General features: G+C 35.0%; 1 protein-coding gene across 29 annotated transcripts in view; it reads right to left on the bottom strand.

Moving 5' to 3' along the window:
• Nucleotides 1-230: 230 nt before the first annotated feature.
• Nucleotides 231-24,334, bottom strand: part of LOC147566914 (tubulin-folding cofactor B-like) — a 30,721-nt gene continuing 6,617 nt past the window's right edge. For 4 of the 29 annotated variants that reach the window (XR_015230596.1, XR_015230608.1, XR_015230590.1 and 1 more), the window contains 5 exons: nt 24,181-24,256; nt 17,725-17,877; nt 17,500-17,541; nt 12,753-15,222; nt 10,756-11,583 (listed from right to left, as the gene is read on the bottom strand). Coding sequence is in view for 5 of the 29 variants with exons in the window: in XM_086653492.1 (XP_086509618.1) it covers nt 11,518-11,583; nt 17,500-17,541; nt 17,725-17,877; nt 24,181-24,186 (267 nt within the window). In the remaining 24 variants the exon portion in view is untranslated. Of the gene's footprint in view, nt 617-8,251; nt 11,584-12,752; nt 15,223-17,499; nt 17,542-17,724; nt 17,878-18,486; nt 18,555-22,130; nt 24,257-24,334 lie in introns of those variants that run through there. The other 25 variants (XR_015230591.1, XR_015230600.1, XR_015230592.1 and 22 more) reach the window with 22 other exon arrangements.

The following is a 24,334-nucleotide window of genomic DNA, read 5'->3' on the forward strand; positions in this document are numbered from 1 at the left end:
ATTCCTTCAGATCTTGTCTCATTGTTTCTCTCTCTATAATCTTGTTTTCTCCAAAAAAATTGCATGAAAGGTAATTATAAATTTTGCAAACTTTTTGCATATTCCCATAGCATTTTCTTGATGCTAACATCATATTTACGTTTTGAATTTTTTTGACTTACCCAGAAAATCATGTCCGTTTTTTAATTTTGAATGAGCGAGTTTGTTTTTCAGTCGACAACACCCTCAAATTTCTCATAACATTTTCTTTGATTTTGCATAAATTGTTAAAATTTTACCAACATTTTCAAACCTCTGACAAAAAAATAACATATTTTACAAACATAATAGCGCATATTATGTTGTTAGAATCAATAAAATGCTACAAAAATGTTGAAAGGACACCCATCTCGATTGCAGGCAACAATCACCGTATATCGATCATTCTTTAAATTTGTAATTTTTTCGTACTGATGGAGCAATGACTGAGAAGAACTCGGAAGGCTTGAACCCCACCCTCAAACTCTTGACCGACGTTGGTGAAAATTGGACCCCATACATCCGCCTTAGTTATTTACCATTTAAGGTAACAACCATAAGAATTTGCATCACTGAAATCCATTTAACGATTGAATAACTGTAAAAACATTACGTGTAATAAGAATAAAGAAAATTCTAGAAAAATGTTTAAAATGTCGTTCTCCTAATTTAAGTAATACATGAGAATGAAAGAAATGCTAGAGAAATGTTAAAAAATTGGTTAACATAATGTAAGTAAGTCAGAAAATATATGATACATTATTATGTTGTTGTTACGCCGATTCATCACCTAAGTTGTTTTACAAAATCTCATAAAAAAAGTTGTTTTACAAAATTAGAAATAATTTTTAGTGTAAGTATATAATTGTATTTTTAAAATCAATAAAATGTTTTTAAATTCTGTTATATCTAAGAATGTTGTTAGAAGCAATAAGATGCTGGATAAATAATCAAACTTTTATTTACCTACTCTAACTAATTCAGAACATATGCTACGCATATTATGCTACACATAGGCTACACATATTATGCTAATAGAATCAAATAAAGTGTTAGAAAAATACTGAAATGTCAGCAAAATAAATATCAGTTTATATTATATTTTTTTTATGAAAACAAGACTGCAGTGATCGAAAATTCAACTTCTTTTCTTACGAAAAAAATGATAAAATTTGTTACATTTAAGGTTTCGTTTGGCAACCACAAGTATAAGTACTTTTGTTTCAAAAAAAGTAAAACAATTATCAAAACTATATTTGGCAAAAATGTATCTTATAAGTAAAAAGTCAAAAAGTTAGTTCGATAATGTAATTTACTTTTCTATTTTATTTTTTTTCTCATAAAGATACTTGATTTTATTTAGAATTTTCATGATTACTCTTTTGGAAGAGGTGGTGACAATATTGGCGGTAGTTGTGGTGGTGGTGGAGCCTTAGAGGTATGGCGATGGAACGTGGTGGTGGCTGTGATATGATTGAGATGTGGTAGTGGTGGAGTTCGGTGGCAGGGGTATGGTGGCGATAGTGATAGTGGTGCTGAAGGTATGTGGTGTTGGGATTTACACCCTTATACTAATGTCTATGGCGGAAATAAGACATCTAATGTCTACATTAGTATTCCCAGGATCACATGCATTAGCCCATAATAATACTAAGTCAAACTAGAAAGATAAATACCTTATTCTCTAGTTTTCCCTCGAACCTTTCCAATTGCTTATGAGAAGACCAAGAGCTTCAAGCGTAGCTCCTCTACTTGCGACACGAGCAATCAATTTGATCTCCCACCTTGTTGTTTAGCTAGCACACCAATGGTGGTTGGAAGAACTTCTTTCTTCTTGACTAGATAGATAGTAATGGGAATTAGCTCACTTTCTCCTCTCTACTTGATGTGGTAGAGTAAGATAGCTTAGAGAGAAATTCCACACCTTATTCTCTGCCCTAATTGTGTTTATATAGAACCCTAATAAGAATTGTCGAAAATAGCAACTATTGATATTTTCTCAATTCCCTAAGGAGATGACGTCCAAACCCAGCCAAAATTGGCAGATTTAATGTTCATAACATAAGGAAACGTCCCTTCAAAAATCAGCCAATCCGAGCCCTAAAAGTGCCCGAATCGGCCTAGGCCCAAAAACCCTGTTTTTGGCCTTTTTGTACTATCTTTGCCTAATTCCTTTTTAGGCCTATGAGATATGTTTATGGGACATTCCCATTGTTATATCTCACTCTCACTAGTCATATCCTAGATCAATTTGACACTCTTATGTGTAACCCGTTGTAGGATCCGATCGAAGTTAGCCGCGAATTACTTCGTAATTCGCCGATCGTAGTTGGTCTCTAGCTACAACTCTATGATCCCTAAATCAATCGGACTTGATGATCTTCCACATCAATTGTCCTATCCGACAAATTGTTCGCATTGTTACCTTGGTCGAAGGACATCTCCTTCAACTCCTTCAGACTCCCACTTGGACTTAGAACAAGTACAATACTCGATTCCCATGTCACTTAGTATCCCATCTGATACATCACGTCATTTAGACTTTCTTGATCTCGAGTACAACTGTCAAAACAAATGATTAACTTTTAACGCATTTGAGCACGGCCATGCATTTTCAGTTGTTGCTCGTCAAGTGGCCCGAGGACACTGCATCCTAATATGGTTAGGAGGACATAATCCATTATTGCGCTCCCACTCAACTTCATGTCTATCATGTCCTTCCCAGTGTCCGTTTTTATAACCTCCTTTTACGGCGCGGCGTTTAACGGAACCAAAGTCAGACATTCCTTACATAAGATGAGTTGAGCACTCATGTTTTGAGGAATCTCTCCAATCTTGTCTTTTGAGAAGTATTTGACGTTCATCAAGAGTGATGTACATGTCATTAGAGGGTTATCCAGTGTATAAACCTTTTACACACCCACGTAGTCGAATCGAATACACTATTCCTATAGCCCATGAAATTGCGTTATCCCATCCACTCCCGTGCTAGTCTTCGTGAGTCATTGTTGTCCATGCAATGACCTGGACTAGGGAATTGATAATGAATTTCTCCAAGTTCACTTAGTAGGGTTTCATTCATCAGATCACGTATCTGACAAGCCTACTCGGAGTGCTTTCTTTATCGTGTGGACTGTCGTTTAAATACTAAACCAAATTTAGACGACTTGCGAAATAATTCTATTTTCTATTATTTCTGATAACGAGAGTTGTAAATCTGAACCTCCTCCGTAAAACACTTTTAAGCCTACTTTCTTTCCATGTCAGGAAGTTTGCTATGATGACTTGTTCAACTATTTGTACTACTTTCATCCTTTTGCCTTCTGGGATGTTTGAGTAGTGTATCGGGTTTTCAAACCGAATTGGATGTCTAAATGCTAATCATGTCTGACATGATTGACTTTATGTTTACTAACATAGATGTCTCTCTCACGCGTGCTTGCTCATCGGTGTCTTTCAGACTACGAGTGTTGCAACGCTCTTTGTTATGAGTTTTTGGGTCGAAATTCTTTTAGACTTTTCCGAATCTTAGATTTTCGGTTTCGAATCTCAATCATCTCAGCGTATTGAGTCTCTCTAATCCTATCATCTTTTTGATCTATCCTTTTATTGAGTCAGTTTGTTACTGTTATACAACATCCTATGTCGCACTCAATGTTTTGTATGTACTCTGCATACGGACCCGGAAGGTTTGTTTCTCCCACTTACCTTTTTGAAACTCGTGATTCAAGATTTTTCTTCATTCCTCAGGAATCAAACTTCTTTGATTGCCTCTATGAATCGAAGGTTCTAACTCATGCGTGCTTTTAATCCGTCGATGGATTTCTGAAGCATGCTAATGAACACGTCTGGTTTCGGAAAACATGAATGTTTCCATCCTTCTCAGTTTTCAATTTCGGAAAACTAATTTAGGTCTTCCGTTGACTTAAATTTTCAAGCTACATGTCTTGATGAGATATGTGATTTTTGGCTTATAGCCAAAATCTAGAGTCAGATTCCGTCTCTGCGCAGGTCTTTTATCTCTTCAGAAATAACCTTTATCTTCTGAATCTTTGAGATTTTTCTTTTGACCTTAAGGGCTTTTGAACAACAATTTGGAATGTTCTCAACAACTTTGAGATATTCCTTTAGAGACACTTTCAACTACTTTGAGAGTTCTCCTGCAATTACATTCGCTTTTGTGCGGTAGGTTTTTAACATCCAATCTTTACCTTTTCTTTTTTTGAGGAACCGCGTTTTTACTGTCTTTCAACAGTTTTGTTGTTCTTGGTCGAACTTAATCGACCTGTACATTTTTCATGATTGTTTTTCATGACTCTTCATGATTTTTCTCATGGTCGAATTAATTCGACTTGTACTTTTCTCCCACTTATTCTTGTAATAATTAGTACTTTTCTCCCAGATTACTAGGTGTTCTAATTACTATAAGAATACCATCATGAGCAACAAACTCTTTGTTTTCTTGATTGCTTGTGGAAAAAGCCCAAATTTCTTCTAAAGAAATTGCGTCAGACTTTTAAGCTAATTTTGTATCCCTGTAGATGTTTTTACACGAGATTTTTGCTTTTAGACGGATGTTGGTAAATGTGTGAAACAATCGTTTCTAGACTATGTCCCAAAATATTCGGAAGACTGGCTTAAACCCATCATGAATCATGCATAGCAGTGTTCGATTTCTCCCACTGAATCCACCATCCCTCAGATTTGTTCTATGCAGTGAGTTAGGAAACGGTTTCTCAATTCCTTTGATGGTTATCAAGTGTTTGACTCAAGTTTTCACCACTCCAATCTAACCAGATGACTTAAACTCTCTTGTCAAAGTGATTCTTTACTTCGGTTTATACTTTGTTTGAACCTTTCAAACATTCCGACTTCACACTTGATGACTTGCACGTTTCCGTACTTCATTTAAGTTTGCCAGTGTACGTTTTGAAGTTTCTCTCGTTAGCTTCTGCAAGTAAACTTATAGGTCTGCATAACACCATATGAGTCCTAATAGATTACTAATCTCTATGGCCTTTTAAAAGGGGTGACTTTGTCAATTAGTCCTTAAGACTTAATCGACAATGCTGAAGTTAATGAGTTTGAATCTCTCGATATCAGCCATTATCAATGTTAACCTTTAGTTAATTTACCACTGGTTTAAAACATCAAATGTTTCTAGAAGAACGACATAATTACTATTAAGTTCTAAGCTAGATCAGTGTCTAAAAGAAGACTTTGATCCCTTTCAGCATCCCTAACATTACTACTTCTGCTCCCTCTTTGATCTCTACTTCTTTTAGTCAGGTATCTGATTTCCTTGAGCTTTACCGAACCGCACATCCGGTTTAAAATACCTAATGATGGAATTTTACGATACTTGTTTTTAACTTTGTTAACAAGGATACGGAACCAGAATTCATAATTCCATTCCATCTGTCCTCCAAGTGCTAAAGGTAGTTTCCTTTTAAATGGTCTAGCCATTGTTTGGAAACATTCACAGTAATGAGGAATACTCTTGATCATGTACTCGGCAACTGCTTTTCTTTGATCAAATGTTTGTCTCACTTGACTGATCCTTTGCCCTTTTGAATCTCAAGGACTCTTTCTTAGATTCCTTGTAGCAAATCTCAAGAACCTCTCTTAGACTGGATATTCTCGTATGTTCTGCTCAGTTTGTTCGTAACAACCTGAGTGACTCATCTAAGGTCTTATCTTTGTTCAATCGATATTGAATTGGGTGATAGATTTACTTTGTTGTCTTCCCTTAAAATGACTTTCAGATTGCCTTGGAGGTCTTGTACCTCCCCATTTATGATTTCTGTATCAATTTCTTCCTTAGTTTGTCTTGATTGTTATGCTAGCATCCATTACTCTTCCAAAGAGAATGTTATACGATTGCTTGCAAATGGTTTTTGACCTTCTTTGGTATGAGTCAACATTGGGATTGGGTATTCTAGTACGCTTTCCTTTTAAATCTAAGATTCATTCTCGATTTATTCTTCCATTCTAGGAAGTTGATCAACACCTCCCTTAGGTGTGATTCAGAGTTGAACTCGTTTGTGTCATCTTAAAACTAAATAAAGAAATGACAAAGTTTTAAAACTCGTTATCGTTTTTCCCACATTATTCAATAAAATCGTCCCCGATTGAATAAGTGATTCCAAGACCCCAGTTCTTCGGAGTAAAGCGGATGAAGGCCTACCCTTTGACTCTGTCGTTCCGGGTGAGTGAACTACTTCACTGATCATACCTTATGACTCTTGGTTTATAGATGACTAATCTATCCTTTTGCCTCGAGTATCCAAGACTCTCTTGCTGATCTCGTTGAATAGAACCATTTAGACGTGTAGGCCTCTTCTCTAGACCTACCCGCATTGTCCCAAGGTAGAGGAGGTACTCTGCGAAGGCCGACCCACCTTCCTCGAACAAGGGCGCAACGAGCGTCTTAATCTTGATAGGCGATTACTCAAGATTACGTTTTAGGAACTTTTACGCTAGTCTGGCGTTTGTTATAGTGAACTATTTATCCTAACTAACATCCTCGACATAAAGCGTAAATAAGTAAGTAAATGCTCGCGAGAAAGTAAATCAAGCAGACATGGATCCTAGTATGACCCCTAAGCTAAAATATTTAATCTCCTTTGATTTTCTTCTTGTTTCGCCTTTCTATTGAATTCTCCCACTCGCATTTAGATTTCATCCTTGAGCTTTTCAATGGACTCATAGACCCTAAACTCTATTTACAAGACTCTAACGATTCGCAGATCGTATAAACTTGAAATTAAAATTAATTACAAAGAAATATATCTATGGTCATAATAGTTTCCCGCATTCACATCACATGCAATCATATAATATATCAAGGCTAAGAATTATATATGCATGTTAATCCGGGAGATACTTTTGTTGACATCCTATGTCACATTACGGACCTTAAGTCTAAATTCGAAGAATTCGACTAATGGTGCGTTCTCGTTTTATCTCTTATGATTTCTAAAACCAACTTTAAGAAAAATTCCGTTTTGGGCTCGAGAAAGCCCGGGTCAATATCGGAAAAAACTTGGTTCGATTCTTAATGATTTCATACATCAATTTAAAGAGAAATCCGTTTTGGCCTTCCGGATGGCCCAGATTAACTTTGGAATTATTTGGTTGGAAAAGCCTCGAAAAAGCCCGGGACAAGTCCTAGACAAGTCCCGGCCCAAGCCCACACAAGGGCTCGGACAAGATCCGGACATGGCACGGCCCATAGGGCCGGCATGTCCTGGCCGAGGCCTAGTCTCGTCCTGGCCAGAGCCAGGACGCTAGTCCATGCACCGAACGCGTCCTAGACGCGTCTGGTGCTGGACCGGACCAGCACTAGGTGTCTCCGAGACACCCAGAACCTCCCAGACGCGTCTCCAAGACGCGTCTGGTCGAGTTCTCTGGACGTGTCTCAGACGCGTCAAGGAAGCTACCTTGCAGCTGCTGGTCACGTCTCCAAGACGCATCCAGAAGCTTCTGTTGCAGCTGCTGGTCGTGTCCAGGAGCTTCCTAGCCGGACACTAGGGTTTTCCAAAAACCCTAGTTTCCAAAAAGAAAATTTCTTTTACAACTCTAAGTTACAGTGTTTTCCTGTTTATTGATTCTTGTTTTATTTCATAAATTACCTGTTATTTATTGTTAAAGTTGCATACTTTATTTCATTTTTTTCAATGCATTATGTATCAACAATGTTCTTCCAAAGAGACATAATGCAATAAGTTTGTTCATCGTAACTAAAATACGAGCCACCGATGCTCCTGTATGAAGAATCAAGTACCACAATGCAGCATACTTTCTTCATAAAGAAGGGCTGCTATTATTGAACAATTACAAATTCAGTTTATTCTTTTTTGAATCAAACTGACGAAGCGACAAAAAAAGAAAACCCATTAGGATGACGAATGACCAACATCCACGGGTTATATATTTCTAAAATGTCTGATGGGCTAAGAACCAGCGACCAACCTCCATGGCATGGTCTCCTTGATACAGCATACATAATATGAGCCTTAATGATCTCTTTTGTTCTTACTGAAGTTTTCTATCAATTGTTACCATCCTATGATAACTTCTTTTTCTAATGACTATGTCCATATAGTCTGTATATGATCTGTCCTAATCCTCTCAGGCGTTACTATTGAGTAATTCGTAAGATGACATATTGCAAATGATTATGCAACTGATAAAAAATATTACAAGAACCAAGTTATACATGAAAGACTACCTTGCAACCCCTGACTAGCTTCCACCAAGCATAATTAAGGCATTATAATGGAAGATGCAGCATCTCAACCAAATGGGTCAATAAGCGAAACTTTTTTTTGATTGGCTCGTTTGTTATGGCATTTGGTAACACAAGGGGCAAATCAGATGCTATTGTACAAATTGTGTAATCCCAATGGTTGTTCAGTAACGTATCTCTTAATCTTCTTATCCTGTCGTAAACTATCGTTCATGTTCGTACGCATCAGCAAACCAAAAAAGCAAAAATCAAGCAACAAAAACTGAAAACTATTATATTATAACTATATTATAATATAGTTGAATTCAACAGGCAAAATCGTGCACGACTTAAATCACCACTATATTTGTTAGCGTATCAATGATCAAACTCAACAAGTTCTATTTCTTAAGGATCACTACCCAAAGATGTACTATCCTTACCTCAGTTATTAAAATTCCATTTCGTAAGCATCACAATCGACAAATTTCCAATCCTTCCCTCAGTTATTTTAGGAACAATATTGCATACCACATCGAAGTTTCATTCTTAAGCATAGGACCCACAGATGTATAATCTTTCCCTCGGTTATTAATACTTTATTTCTTAAGCATCACTACCACAAATTTATAATACTTCTCAAGCTTATTAAAGTTTTGTTTCTTAAGCGTCCCTACCCACAGATGAATAATTTTCCCCTTAATTATTGATTGAAAAATATGGAATCTACATTGAAGTTAAACTTTTTAAGCATCACTATAGGCAGATTTATAATCATTCCCCCGATTATTGAAGAAATAATATGGCATACCACATTAAAACCATTGCTTAAGCATCAATGCCGGCAAATGTAGAATACTTCCCTCGATTATTGATGCAACAATATGGTATGCCACATTCAAGTCCATCTCTCAACCAACACTATGCACATTTGTATAATCCTCTCATCGATTATTGATTAAAGTATATGGCATACCACATTAAAATTTCATATCTTAAGCATCACAACTGACAATGGTATAATCCTTCTCTCGATTTTTGATGGAATAATATGGTATACCATGTTAAAGTTTTGTTTCTTCAGCATCACTACACATATATGTATAATCCGTCCCTCGATTACCGATGGGAATATATTGTATTGCTATACCACGTTAAAGTTCCATTTCTTAAGCATCAAAACCGACAAATGTATAATTGTTCCTTCGAATGTTGATGGAACAATATGGTACAACACGCTAAAGTTTCAATTCTTAAGCATCACAACAGAATTACGTATAATTCCTCCCTCAAATATTGATGGAACAATAAGGTATATACCACATAAAATTTTCATTTCTTAAGCATCACTATCGACAAAGGTATAATCCTTCCTCTATTATTGATGGTTAAATATGGTATACCATATTATAGTTCCATTTCTTAAGCATCGCTACCGGCAAATGTATAATACTTCCCTCGATTATTGATGGAACAATAAGATATATCACATTAAATTTACATATATTAAGCATCGCTACAGAAATACGTATAATCTTTCCCTCGATTATTCATGGAACACTATGGTATATACCACACTCCCATATCTTAAGCATCACTACTCTCAAGTGTGTAATCCTTCTCACGATTATTGATTTGAAATATATGGTGTAACACATTAAAGTTCCATTTATTAAGCATTATAGCCAACAAATGTATAACCCTTCCCGTAAACATTAATTGGACAATGTGGTATACCACATTAAAGTTTCATTTCTTAGGCATCACAACCGACAAACGGATAATTCTTTCCTCCATTGTTGATAGAAATACATGGTAAGGTATACTACAGTAAAATTCCAATTCTCGAGCATCACAACCGACAAATGTTTAATCCTTCCCTCGAATACTGATGGTAATTAACCACATTAATGTTCCATTTTTCAAACATCACAAGCGACAAATGTAAAATCCTTCCCTCGAATATTGATGGAACAATGTGTTATACCACATTGAAGTTCCATTCCTTAGGCATCACAACCGACAAATGTAAAATCTTTCTTGAAAAATTTTGATGCAACAATGTTATATACCACATTAAAGTTCCATTTCTTAGGCAAATGTATAATCCTTCACAAAAATATTGATGGAACAATGTGGTATACCAAATTAAAGTTCCATTTCTTAGGCATCACAACCGACAAATGTATAATCCTTCTCGAAAATATTTTGGAACAATGTGGTATACCACATTAAAGTTTTATTTCTTAGGCATTACAACCGACAAATGTAAAATCCTTCCCAAAAATATTGTGGAACAATGTGGTACACCACATTCAAGTTCCATTTCTTAGGCATCACAACCGACAAATGTATAATCCTTCCCGAAAATATTGATTGGAACAATGTGGTATGCAAATTAAAGTCCCATTTCTTAGGCATCACAACCAACAAATGTATAATCCTTCCCGAAAATATTGATGCAACACTGTGGTATACCACCTTAAACTTCCATTTTTTAGGCATCACAACCAACAAAAGTTTAATCCTTCCCGAAAACATTGATGGAACAAATTGGTATACCACATTGAAGTTCCATTTCTTAGGCATCACAACCAACAAATATGTAGTCCTTCCCTCAAATTATTGCGATTATATCTAATGTTTATGTTGTTGTTTGTATTCTAGAAAAAAATGAGTTTAAATAGATCTTACAAAAATATTTAAGTAAGCAGTCTTGTGCATATATATATATATATATATATATATATATACATACCTCTTCGGAATCCCGTCGCTGCCTCCACTACCAGGCCTCCACCACTTCCTCCATCGCCAAACCACCACACACACGCCCACCATTTTCACCAAACACACAGTCACACACCACCAAGCAGGGACATAAGTAGGATTTTTGTTTGATGGAGGCCGATAGACTAAGTCATACAAATAAATTTTACTACTGAAAAATATGAAAATAATTTCACCCACGCGCTACTTCTATAATTTATTCATTAATAATGACAGCTTAAAAATACTTCCACGGTTACTAAATCCTGTTGAGACAGTTCAATTTTGTGCATAGGAAAAATGATTGTGTGCCTTACTGTCAGTTCAATTTTGTGCCGACAGTCTGCCAGACTATCATGTACGGTTCCTAAATTTTCCTAAAAGGTGTTTTAGCTTTGGCAGGTCGTTTGCATCTTTCATACTAATGTCTTGGCACATTAATATGTTTATGACGGTCTCAGACAATCCCATGAAATAGAAAGAGAATTACCTGCATATTTTTAAACGAAGCTCGCCTTTTTAACCATCCAATTTATTCCCACCTTCACCTCAATAATCACGTTATCCTGCAATTCAATATCAGAAAAGCATCATAGTTTGTCAAATGTTATATGAACTCTTCACTTTTTCTTTAGAAATAACTAATCTATTACGTCATAAGAAATCCAACTATAAAATTGAAAAATTAACAAATAAGAGTAGAGTTAATAAACTGGATGCTCTGTCAATTCTACGAAGATTCTCTGTCAATTACACTCAATCTATCAAGAGCAAACTGAGATCGGACATTCTTGTTCAAGCGGTAAATTGATGAATAACTGCAAGTAGGCATTAGATGTCTGGTCAACATTTCAAGTTATTAGTGTTGACTACAACTTGGGTGAATTTTTACACCCAAGTCTCACTGATTTTATTTGCCGATCTATGCAGATACAGTCTAGATAAGGCTTCCCGGTGACCACGACTGCAAAGGATTCAGACAAACAACCTTAAGGCTGAAACCCTGCCCTCTCACTAGAAGTCTAGTTGAAACAATAAAGTAAAGTTAATAAATACTGAGAAACACAAAACAGCAAATAATCAAAATGGATTTTGCGATAATTATCACTAAAAGTAGAATTTAAAAAGAAGAAGCCAACTTCATCAACTAATGTGATTGCATACACCTAGATAAGCTTTGCGACTTGTAATCAAAGAGACCTTAGGCAATAAGCTTGTGCTTGTTTGGAAGGATTACCACAAGTGATTGAAGCATGTCGTTTACAGAAAAAATATTTAGTTAGGGTAGTCTCAGTATAAGGGCCAGTTATCGCAATGTAACATATTATTGTAAGGAGCTAGAGGCTTAGAGCTAGTATAATTCTTATATTCACGATCTAAATAGATCAATACCCGTCTCGAGCAATTAGTTCTTCTATTTAGAAACCAGAATGGCTTGGTGACGAAATAAATTTCAATTCAAGCTTCCAAACTTATGAGCAAACCTCGTAATGGAGTTTCCTGAGGAGAAACTTATAGGCCAGACCATTTATTTTATGAGTGATGAATTACCAATATCCCCAGGCATGTATTAACCTCAAGCAATTGAAAAAAAACTGGAACACATGATTTCTTCGATACAACATGCACTATCGATATTATTTAACTAGTAGTGACGTGAGAAACAAGCTGCAGATATTGTACCATTAATATGAACTTATTTAGGTAATGTGATTCAACTAGAAAGAGAACTCACCTTTCTAGCCTTCTTCTCTCCCTCTTTCACCCCAATAATCATCTTCAACATCTTGGCAATCAAATAAGAAAATTAATCTTCGTAGTTCTCGTTGACAGATGCAAGTTGAACTCACTGATTTTCTTGAAAATTCAAGCTATGAAAACTGAAAAACAAACTGATGCCAGTATTTGCATCTCTGCAGCCTGGACAATTCTCTACATATTTTCAAGTGCAAATGCAAACTATAACTGCCAAATAGACTATTGAGGAAAAGTCAATCAAAAACTAAAAGTACTTCTAAATTGTAATGTAAATCAAGCAATCTGGAGGAAATTGACTATCCTTCTTTCTCCTTCACTGTTTTTTTGTTCGAAAATGAAAAAGAAAGTAAACACTAGGCCGGCATGATTTCCTCTCGCCATTGGGAAAAACAGATTTTTGCTTGATTACCTTAAGAGAAATCAATTTACATCTCAAGGTCAAAATCTGATTTCGATGTCAAATCTCAATGTTGAAACATGAGACAACAATAAAATTGAAATCAATAAATATGGAGTTTATTCACGAAGCCTTTTATACTACAGTCTAATTTATTCTCTAATCTAAGAGAGATTAATTGCTCCGTGAATACCAAAATCTAATTTCCCAGGCCTGATAGAACTTAATTCAGTGAATCCTTCTTGAAGACTAACACAAAAAAAAACATGTATAAGCTCACTGACTCTCCATTATAGAAGAGATATTAGACGCTAAGCTTGTTCTTGTCTGGAATGATCATTGTAAATGATCGAAGCAATTATTGTGTTTACGAATCAGATTGGCTTAGCAACGAACTAATCTCCAGTTCTAATTCCGAACTTAAGATGCAAACCCCTCACAGATGCTCTTGTAAAACTATTGTACAAACTGATTCTCTTCAGATTTCAAAAATGTTTTTTAACTGAAGAAGACAAATGTGTGATCTTTACGGCTATTCAGTGATGTATCTCTTACTTATCCGAAACAAACTTGTTAGGCACTCCACAATTACTGATGGTAGGGTATTGTCCATGATCATAATAGTAAGCATCATTCGAACCACCACAGCATTGTTAGTACCCACGAAAAAAATTGTAGATGATCATATAGTAAGCATAATACCCACTGGTAGAACTATTTGAATTACAGGTTAAAATATAGTATTCTCTAGTGTTCTCAGCTGCAAATCTAATTGAGCTATGCAGATATCAGAAAAGTATTTGGGTTCTCATAAAAAGTAACTAATCAATCACGATACAAAACATTCCAACTATGAAACTTGAAAACACAGATTCGAATTTGAAACTTTACAGCAAAAGTCCAGAAGAAAATCTATAAAGATGTCATGAAATTTCTCCTAAATCTTTCAAGTGCAAACTAAATTGCCAATTAATAACTGCGACAGAGACTACAACTTAGGTGAACTTTTACACCTGAGTCCTCATAAAGCTTTCGGTGTCCGAGACCCACAAATGTACTGGGACAAACGGATCGTGACCCCTTAAATTCAACTCCTAATAGAAGGAATCTAGTTTATATCCGTATAAAGAGGTGCAGGGTTATACGAAGTAAGATTGTTACAAAAACCAAGCAATTCAGACAAAACTAGCTGACCTTATTTCTTTATCACTGCTTTTTTCTTCCACGTCAACAAACAAGACAATTACAAGGCCAAAATGCAAGGTTATTTACGGCAGACCCATTTACATACGAGAGTTCAAAATTTGATTTTATGTGAAACTATAAAATGAATCGTAAACTGGTCGCCTATGGAACGTTTTGTAGTCCATTACATTCTCTACTATAGGAGATAATTGCTCTTAATTAAAAAACCAATAAGTGACCTCCCAGCTTTGAGCTAGCATATTTAGCAGCTCCTGAATATGAATGCAGATACCTGATAAGCTTGTGACTTAGGGGTCTCTGTAATAATATCGACATCGTGCGAGAAGCTTGTGCTTGTTTTAGGGGATCATCCATAATGATTGAAGTTGTCATCCACACTAACAATATGTTAGTTAGAATCATCCTTGTATAAGGATCTATGTATTATAATGCAACATAGTGGACATTGTTTAACAGTTAGAGCTACAAAATTGAACATTTCACGATTTTAGTAGATTACCCATCTCGACCAGTTTGTTCTTCTCTTACGAAACAGGGTGGCAAAATGATTTCCGATTCTAACTTTCAACTTTTAATGCAAACCTCTTGATAGAGAGTCTAGAATAGATATCTGAAGATATAACATGCCCTTTATTTTTAACTAGGGCACTCAAGATATGACAAACATACCCAAAATTACCTGCACAAGAAGCTCACCTTTTTGGCCATGCAAAAGCAGATGAACTCTTCGATTTTATTAAAATTTCCATCTATAAAAGCTGAAAACAACTGATTCTAGTACTGACATCTTTGCAGCCTTGTCAATGCTTTTGAACTTTTCAAGTGCAAACTAAATTGCTTACTCCTGTTTAAGCCATCAACCGATTAATAACTAAAAATACATGTCAGGTTTACAGTCTATATTATTAGTATTAAGGACAAATATTTATTTCTTAGGCAACGCAACTGAGAAATGTATAATTCTTCCAGAAAATATTATAGAACAATAAAGTATACCACATTAAAGTTCCATTTCTTAGGTATCAAAACCAACAAATGTATAATCCATCCAAAGAATATTGAAGGAAAAATATGGTAAACCACATTATACTACCATTTCTTAGGCATCACAACCGACAAATATTTATTTCTTCCCAAAAATACACATGGAACAATGTGGTATACCACATTAAAGTTCCATTTCTTAGGCATCACAACCGACAAATGTATAATCCTTCTCGAAATTATTCATGGAACAATGTGGTATACCACATTAAAGTTCCATTATTTAGGCATCACAACCGACAAATCTGTAATCCTTCTCGAAAATATTGATAGAACAATGTGATATACCACATTTAAGATCCATTTCTTAGGCATCACAACCGACAAATGTATAATCCTTCTCGAAAATATTGATTGACCAATGTGGTATACCACATTAAAGTTCCATTTTCTTAGGCATCACAGCGGACAAATGTATATTCCTTCCTGAAAATATTGATGGAACAATGTGGCGTACCACATTAAAGTTTCATTTCGTAAGCATCACAACCAACAAATGTAAAATCCATCCCGAAAATATCGATGGAACAATGTGGTATACCACATTAAAGTTCCATTTCTTAGGCATCACAACCGACAAATATATAATCCTTCCCGAAAATATCGATGGAACAATGTGGTATACGACATTAAGGTTCCATTTCTCAAGCATCACAACCAACAAATGTAAAATCTTTCTCGACGAAACAATGTGGTATACCACATTGAGGTTCCATTTCTCAAGCATCAGAACCGACAAATGTATAATCTTTCTCTCGAATGTAGACGGAATAATGTGGTATACCACATTAAAGTTTTAATTCTTAAGCATCACAACGGACAAATGTATAATCCTCCCTCGAATATTGATGGAACAATATACTACATAGCACATTGAAGTTTCTTACGCATCACTATTATGAAGCAGGTGCAGTAGTGTAAATAAGAAAAAAAATCAATTATTGGGTAAAACAAGACATATACACCATGTCTTAAGCATCAATCCCCAGGATTGTGGAACCCTTCCCTTAATTATTGGTGGACAAATAGAATATATGTACTTGCATAAGGTAATATCGAAACTTCTTTAATAAAATGATATAACAAGTATGTGATAGGACAAGAAAGCAACATGTCTTCTAGTAATGATTAGCTACGCTTAATGAGTTGCAAGAAAGGAAGACAACAGCTTTATATAGAAAAAGTGATAGTCAAGAACCAAGAGTGAAGACTTTGAATTCATCGGTACCATCAAGAAAATCAATTAGAAGATCTTGTTCTTCCAAGTAAAAAAAATGTGATGGTCAATGTTTAGGTTTTTATGCAATTCAGTAAAACAAATCAAAGGAAAAACCTGAGATTTATGAATTGAACATGTTATTCTAGAATTACCACTGATAGTAAATAAACAACCCATAAACTCATTTAAGTAGGCTATCCCAGCTCCCTCGTTATAATGGAAGTTCCAATAGAATTACCATTGATATTAAATAAACAACCCATAAACTCATTTAAGTAGGCTATCCATGAAATATGAAACCACTATGTACGTTATGCACCTTTTTGATAATTATCTAGGGCGAAATTCTTTTATTTTAGCTCAGGATTTTCACGACCATCAACTAAGAGGCTACAGACTAAAGCTGAAAAATTTTCTGATTCTAAGTAATAGGAATCCCCGAACTACCATTTTCTCTCACTGTGCTACTTATCCTTTCACTGAAACCAAGTAAATCCATTAATATACTTTTTTACAATCTCTCATCAATTAACGCGATAGAGTTCTCTTAAACCTTTAATGCCACTAATACTGTTAATAGACACTAATAGTCTAATAAAACATCAGTGTTAACATAGTTGTAACCAACTTACATATCTCTGTTACTATTCCCTTATCTATTTCATATATAAAGAATATAATATTATACTTGACAAATGAGCCCTGACACACTCAGCATCGGGTGAAGGTAGATTCATTTTTTTGTATCAAACAAGTACATCCACATAAAACATTTCATGGTAGATATGGTAACTGCCACTGGAAGGAAAAGATAACTAAAAGAAAGGAACACAAATTAAACTGACAGAGATTTCTAACCTTGATATTTGCACAAAGGTCTTCCATGTAGTTATCTGGTATCTGCACACAAAATCCATCTCAATTAAGGCAACACTATGATCCAAAACATCAAATTCATCGTATTTCCTGCTCTGTTTATATTTTGGTGGTAACCCGGGGCTCTCTAAGGTTGTTTACTTGTTTCAAAGATGTTTTGCTCAATCAAATGTCTCAATTTGTTTGAAATTAGGTATGAGTTCCTACCCAAGACACCTCAGAATGATATTTGAACCTTGTCATAAATTCCTTCCACCGCCACTTGTGCATCCATTTCTCATAATGTATGCAAGGAATGAAACTTCGGTTTCGGTGGAATATCGGTCGACCCAAAAGTGGAAATGTTTCGTGAAAACGTTTCTGTCAGTGTGGAAGTTTTACAAAACCACAAAAATAATAGAAATATATTAGAATTGTATATACTAATATATTTTATCCATCATGAAGCCTAAAGAGAACATTGTTATAGTTATAGTACTATTATGGATGAAAATAGTTTATATGAGGGGCAAAAAGGAAAAAAAGTAACGGATTTGTTACAAAATCAGTAGGTTTGAGGTGTAAATTGCAATCACATAGTTAGGTCAGGGTCAAATGGCAAATCCATAACATTAAAAGACTTGAAGGCAAAATAACTACAAAGGAAGGTAAAGGCGCCCTCCGTAAATGTCAAAGGCGTCTGCCTTGAGAGAGGTGCCTTTTACAATTACGGGGGCGCCCTCAAAACTTCCCTAATAGATTAGGGTTTGAAGAACAGTTTCTTTTTTCATTGTCTTCTTCCTCTGGCCGCCCACTTTCTCTCTCTAGGGTTTCATATGAAATCTTCGAACCTAGCTGTAATTTCATAAATTACATGTTATTTATTGTTGAAGTTTCATACTTTATTTCATTTATTTTTAATGCATTGTATCAACAATGTTCTTCCAAAAAGACATAATGCAATAAGTTTGTTCATCGTAACTAAAATACCAGCCACCGATGCTCCTGTATGAAGAATCAGGTACCACAATGCAGCATACTTTCTTCACAAAGAAGGGCTGCTATTATTGAACAATTACAAATTCAGTTTATTCTTTTTGAATCAAACTGACGAAGCGACAAAAAAAGAAAACCCATTAGGATGACGAATGACCAACATCCACGGGTTATATATTTCTAAAATGTCTGATGGGCTAAGAACCAACGACCAACCTCCATGGCATGGTCTCCTTGATACAGCATACATAATATGAGCCTTAATGATCTCTTTTGTTCTTACTGAAGTTTTCTATCAATTGTTACCATCCTATGATAACTTCTTTTTCTAATGACTATGTCCATATAGTCTGTATATGATATGTCCTAATCCTCTCAGGCGTTACTATTGAGTAATTCGTAAGATGACATATTGCAAATGATTATGCAACTGATAACAAACATTACAAGAACCAAGTTATACATGAAAGACTACCTTGCAACCCCTGACTAGCTTCCACCAAACACAATTAAGGCATTATAATGGAAGATGCAGCATCTCAACCAAATGGGTCAATAGGCGAAATTTTTTTTGATTGGCTCGCTTGTTATGGCATTTGGTAACACAAGGAACAAATCTGATGCTATTGTACAAATTGTGTAATCCCAATGGTTGTTTAGTAACGTATCTCTTAATCTCCTTATCCTGTCGTAAACTATCGTTCATGTTCGTACGCATCAGCAAACCAAAAAAGCATAAATCAAGCAACAAAAACTGAAAACTATTATATTATAACTATATTATAATATAGTTGAATTCAACAGGCAAAATCGTGCACGACTTAAATCACCACTATATTTGTTAGTGTATCAATGATCAAACTCAACAAGTTCTATTTCTTAAGGATCACTACCCAAAGATGTACTACCCTTACCTCAGTTATTAAAATTCCATTTCGTAAGCATCACAATCGACAAATTTCCAATCCTTCCCTTAGTTATTTTAGGAACAATATTGCATACCACATCGAAGTTTCATTCTTAAGCATAGGACCCACAGATGTATAATCTTTCCCTCGGTTATTAATACTTTATTTCTTAAGCATCACTACCCACAAATTTATAATACTTCTCAAGCTTATTAAAGTTTTGTTTCTTAAGCGTCCCTACCCACAGATGAATACTTTTCCCCTTAATTATTGATTGAAAAATATGGAATCTACATTGAAGTTAAGGGTGTGTTTGATAGACCATTTTCCCGGGGAAATAAGAATTTTTTTCTCTAAAATAGAATTTTACCGGTGTTTGATTGACAAAACTGGGAAAGTGAAATCTTTTGTCACGTGACTATTTTTTCCCGAATTTCCTCAAAAGTAGAGAAACTATTGACCCGCCTTATAACAGAGAAAAACTTTCTTCAAAGAAAAGTTTGTCGTTGTTTCCCTCATAAACGTCCCATCTTCTGCCACTTACCTCTCTCTCAATACTACTTTCTCTCTCTAGTCCTGGGTTTCATACTTCAATTCTTCATCTGACTCCTAACACACTTCCCAAAAAAGCCTTCACTTTATTTCAATGCATATACCTCACTTCCCACTCCAAAATTTCAAATTTCTCCTTTCACAAAAGTTGCAGAGAGAGAGAGAGACAGAGAGGGGTTTTTATGGTCTTCACAATCTTCAATTAAGTTTTTTTTATTCATACCAATACTGAGTGAAGATGCTGAAAGATAACCTCAAAATATTTATTGAAGTAGTATTCTCTCTCTAGATTCAGAGAGAGCTTTTATTTTTGTAATAAATCTCCATTGCCTTAAAGTACTACCCATGGTTCTTTAATCACCATCTAACAGTAATGTCCATGTAGAGATTTCAATGATCTATCATCCAAACTTTAATGGTAGAGTAAAAACTGATAACTTTAAATGTTACCCTACTACAATCAATTATCACCACCATAGATATACAAAGAATTTTGTCTGTAAGAAAAAACACTGGTTCATACCTTTTGCAGGATTTTCAAGATTTATCAACAAAGACTATCCGATTTTACCTGGCAAAGTTACTTGAATACAACCTGATTTCACCCCTAATAACCATGATGAACAATATTGAATTTGATAAACATACCGAATTTGTGTTTTGTATTAATTTTATTGTTTCTTATCAACTTGTATTTTGCTTTGCTTCTCTTTCTATATCTAAACAAAAACTTTTGGGTCCGTGAAACAAACAATAGAAAATTGAGAAAATAGAAAATTAGAATTTTTTCTCTTTACGGATCAAACATCGGAAAATGCAAAAGTGTCTATAAGGTAAATGTTTCTCTGTGAAAAATTTGCTCCGAGCAAATTTTTCTCTATTTTTCTTCCTTTCCCCTAGTTGCTATCAAACACAACCTAAATTTTTTAAGCATCACTATAGGCAGATTTATAATCATTCCCCCGATTATTGAAGAAATAATATGGCATACCACATTAAAACAATTGCTTAAGCATCAATGCCGGCAAATGTAGAATACTTCCCCCGATTATTGATGCAACAATAAGGTATGCCACATTCAAGTCCATCTCTCAACCAACACTATGCACATTTGTATAATCCTCTCATCGATTATTGATGAAAGTATATGGCATACCACATTAAAATTTAATATCTTAAGCATCACAACTGACAATGGTATAATCCTTCTCTCGATTTTTAGTAGAATAATATGGTATACCATGTTAAAGTTTTGTTTCTTCAGCATCACTACACATATATGTATAATCCTTCCCTCGATTACAGATGGGAATATATTGTATTGCTATACCACGTTAAAGTTCCATTTCTTAAGCATCAAAACCGACAAATGTAGAATCCTTCCTTCGAATATTGATGGAACAATGTGGTATAACACGTTAAAGTTTCAATTCTTAAGCATCACAACAGAATTACGTATAATTCCTCCCTCAAATATTGATGGAACAATAGGGTATATACCACATAAAATTTTCATTTCTTAAGCACCACTATCGACAAAGGTATAATCCTTCCTCTATTATTGATGGCTAAATATGGTATACCATATTATAGTTCCATTTCTTAAGCATCGCTACCGGCAAATGTATAATACTTCCCTCGATTATTGATGGAACAATAAGATATATCACATTAAATTTACATATATTAAGCATCGCTACAGACATACGTATAATCTTTCCCTCGATTATTCATGGAACACTATGGTATATACCACACTCCCATATCTTAAGCATCACTACCCTCAAGTGTGTAATCCTTCTCACGATTATTGATTTGAAATATATGGTATAACACATTAAAGTTCCATTTATTAAGCATTATAGCCAACAAATGAATAATCCTTCCCGTAAACATTAATTGGACAATGTGGTATACCACATTAAAGTTTCATTTCTTAGGCATCACAACCGACAAACGGATAATTCTTTCCTCCATTGTTGATAGAAATATATGGTATACTACATTAAAATTCCATTTCTCAAGCATCACAACCGACAAATGTTTAATCCTTCCCTCGAATATTGATGGAAATCAACAACATTGAAGTTCCATTCCTTAGGCATCACAACCGACAAATGTAAAATCTTTCTTGAAAAATTTTGATGCAACAATGTGGTATACCACATTATAGTTCCATTTCTTAGGCAAACGTATAATCCTTCACAAAAATATCGATGGAACAATGTGGTATACAAAATTAAAGTTCCATTTCTTAGGCATCACAACCGACAAATGTAAAATCCTTCCCAAAAATATTGTGGAACAATGTGGTATTCCACATTGAAGTTCCATTTCTTAGGCATCACAAACAAGGAATGAAACTTCGGTTTCGGTGGAAACTTCGATGAGTCCAAAAGTGGAAACGTTTCGTGGAAACGTTTCGGTCTATGTAGAAACTTTACAAATTTGTGGAAATGTTAGTATCCTTATTAAGGTCTCTTTAATATGAAAGGTTAGTATCTTAGAAGCCTAATATGCATTAAAGTAGTTAATTTAGAGGCTAAATGTAATTATTCACCTCTAATAACCCTAAAACACTTATGTTAGGGGCTAATTTGCAATAGAATAGTTAGTTTAGGGGGTAAATTGAGATCATTTAGGGCCTAAATTATATTATTCACCTCTAATAACCCTAAACCACTTACTTTAGGGGCTAATCTGCAATAAAGTAGTTAGTTTAGGGGCAAATCTAATTATTTTTAACCTATTCTGTTAGATTGAGGGGCTATTTATACACTTAAGAAATTGTTTAGGGGTTAAGCAACAAGATGATTGTAAGTATGCGTCAGGTTCTTTAAGGCGCCTCTAAAAATAGTTTCTGGCACCCCTTCAAGACATTGGGACAGTGAAGGAACGGGTGCCAGATAACTTTTAAGGGGTGCTTTTAACTTTATAACTTAAAAACCCAAAACCCTAACCTTTCTTCCAACAGTCGCCCCTCTCTCTCCTTCTTCTTCTAGGAAACCCTAATCTCTTTCTTTTCTTCTTCTTCACCCTAAACCCACCCATAAAATCTGAAACATGAAGCTATGAAGAAGAAATCAAGAAGGTTTGATGAAGAAATCAAGAAGAAAACGATGAAGAAAGCGAAATTTCATGAGATTTCGGTCGAAATCTTACACGAAAAGTTTGTAAGTGTATTTTTGTTTCGATGATCTGAAAAACCGAAAAATTTCGGTCATTTCGACCGAAATTTTTCGACTTTTGATTCCTTGATCACAAACGGCAAATGTATAATCCTTCCCGAAAATATTTATTGGAACAATGTGGTATGCACATTAAAGTTCCATTTCTTAGGCATCACAACCAACAAATGTATAATCCTTCCCGAAAATATTGATGCAACACTGTTGTATACCACCTTAAAGTTCCATTTTTTAGGCATCAAAACCAACAAAAGTTTAATCCTTCCCGAAAATATTGATGGAACAAATTGGTATACCACATTGAAGTTCCATTTCTTAGGCATCACAACTAACAAATATGTAGTCCTTCCCTCAAATTATTGCGATTATATCTAATGTTTATGTTGTTGTTTGAATCCCGTCGCTGCCTCCACTACCAGGCCTCCACCACTTCCTCCATCGCCAAACCACCACACACACGCCCACCATTTTCATCAAACACACAGTCACACACCACCAAGCAGGGACATAAGTAGGATTTTTGTTTGATGGAGGCCGATAGACTAAGTCATACAAATAAATTTTACTACTGAAAAATATGAAAATAATTTCACCCACGCGCTACTTCTATAATTTATTCATTAATAATGACAGCTTAAAAATACTTCCACGGTTACTAAATCCTATTGAGACAGCAAGTCTGAATTGCATCCATTGTGCATAGGAAAAATGATTGTGTGCCTTACTGTCAGTTCAATTTTGTGCCGACAGTCTGCCAGACTATCATGTACGGTTCCTAAATTTTCCTAAAAGGTGTTTTAGCTTTGACAGGTCGTTTGCATCTTTCATACTAATGTCTTGGCATATTAATATGTTTATGACGATCTCAGACAATCCCATGAAATAGAAAACAAAATAACCGCCAAGGTTACAATATACTCAGCCAGAGTTTTTTATGCGTGATTGACGACTATAGACATTATGTAACTAATAGTGATAAGTGATGAGAGAGCAACTGCAGATACTATACGACTGATATGTTTAACTAGAAAGAGAATTACCTTCATATTTTTAAACGAAGCTCGCCTTTTTAACCATCCAATTTATTCCCTCCTTCACCTCAATAATCATGTTATCCTGCAATTCAATATCAGAAAAGCATCATATTTTGTCAAATGTTATATGAACTCTTCACTTTTTCATTAGAAATAACTA

The sequence above is a fragment of the Eschscholzia californica genome, unplaced genomic scaffold, assembly GCF_041429995.1.
Source record: "Eschscholzia californica isolate CP2 unplaced genomic scaffold, dmEscCali1.0.p SCAF_1, whole genome shotgun sequence".
NCBI classification, from domain to species: domain Eukaryota; kingdom Viridiplantae; phylum Streptophyta; class Magnoliopsida; order Ranunculales; family Papaveraceae; genus Eschscholzia; species Eschscholzia californica.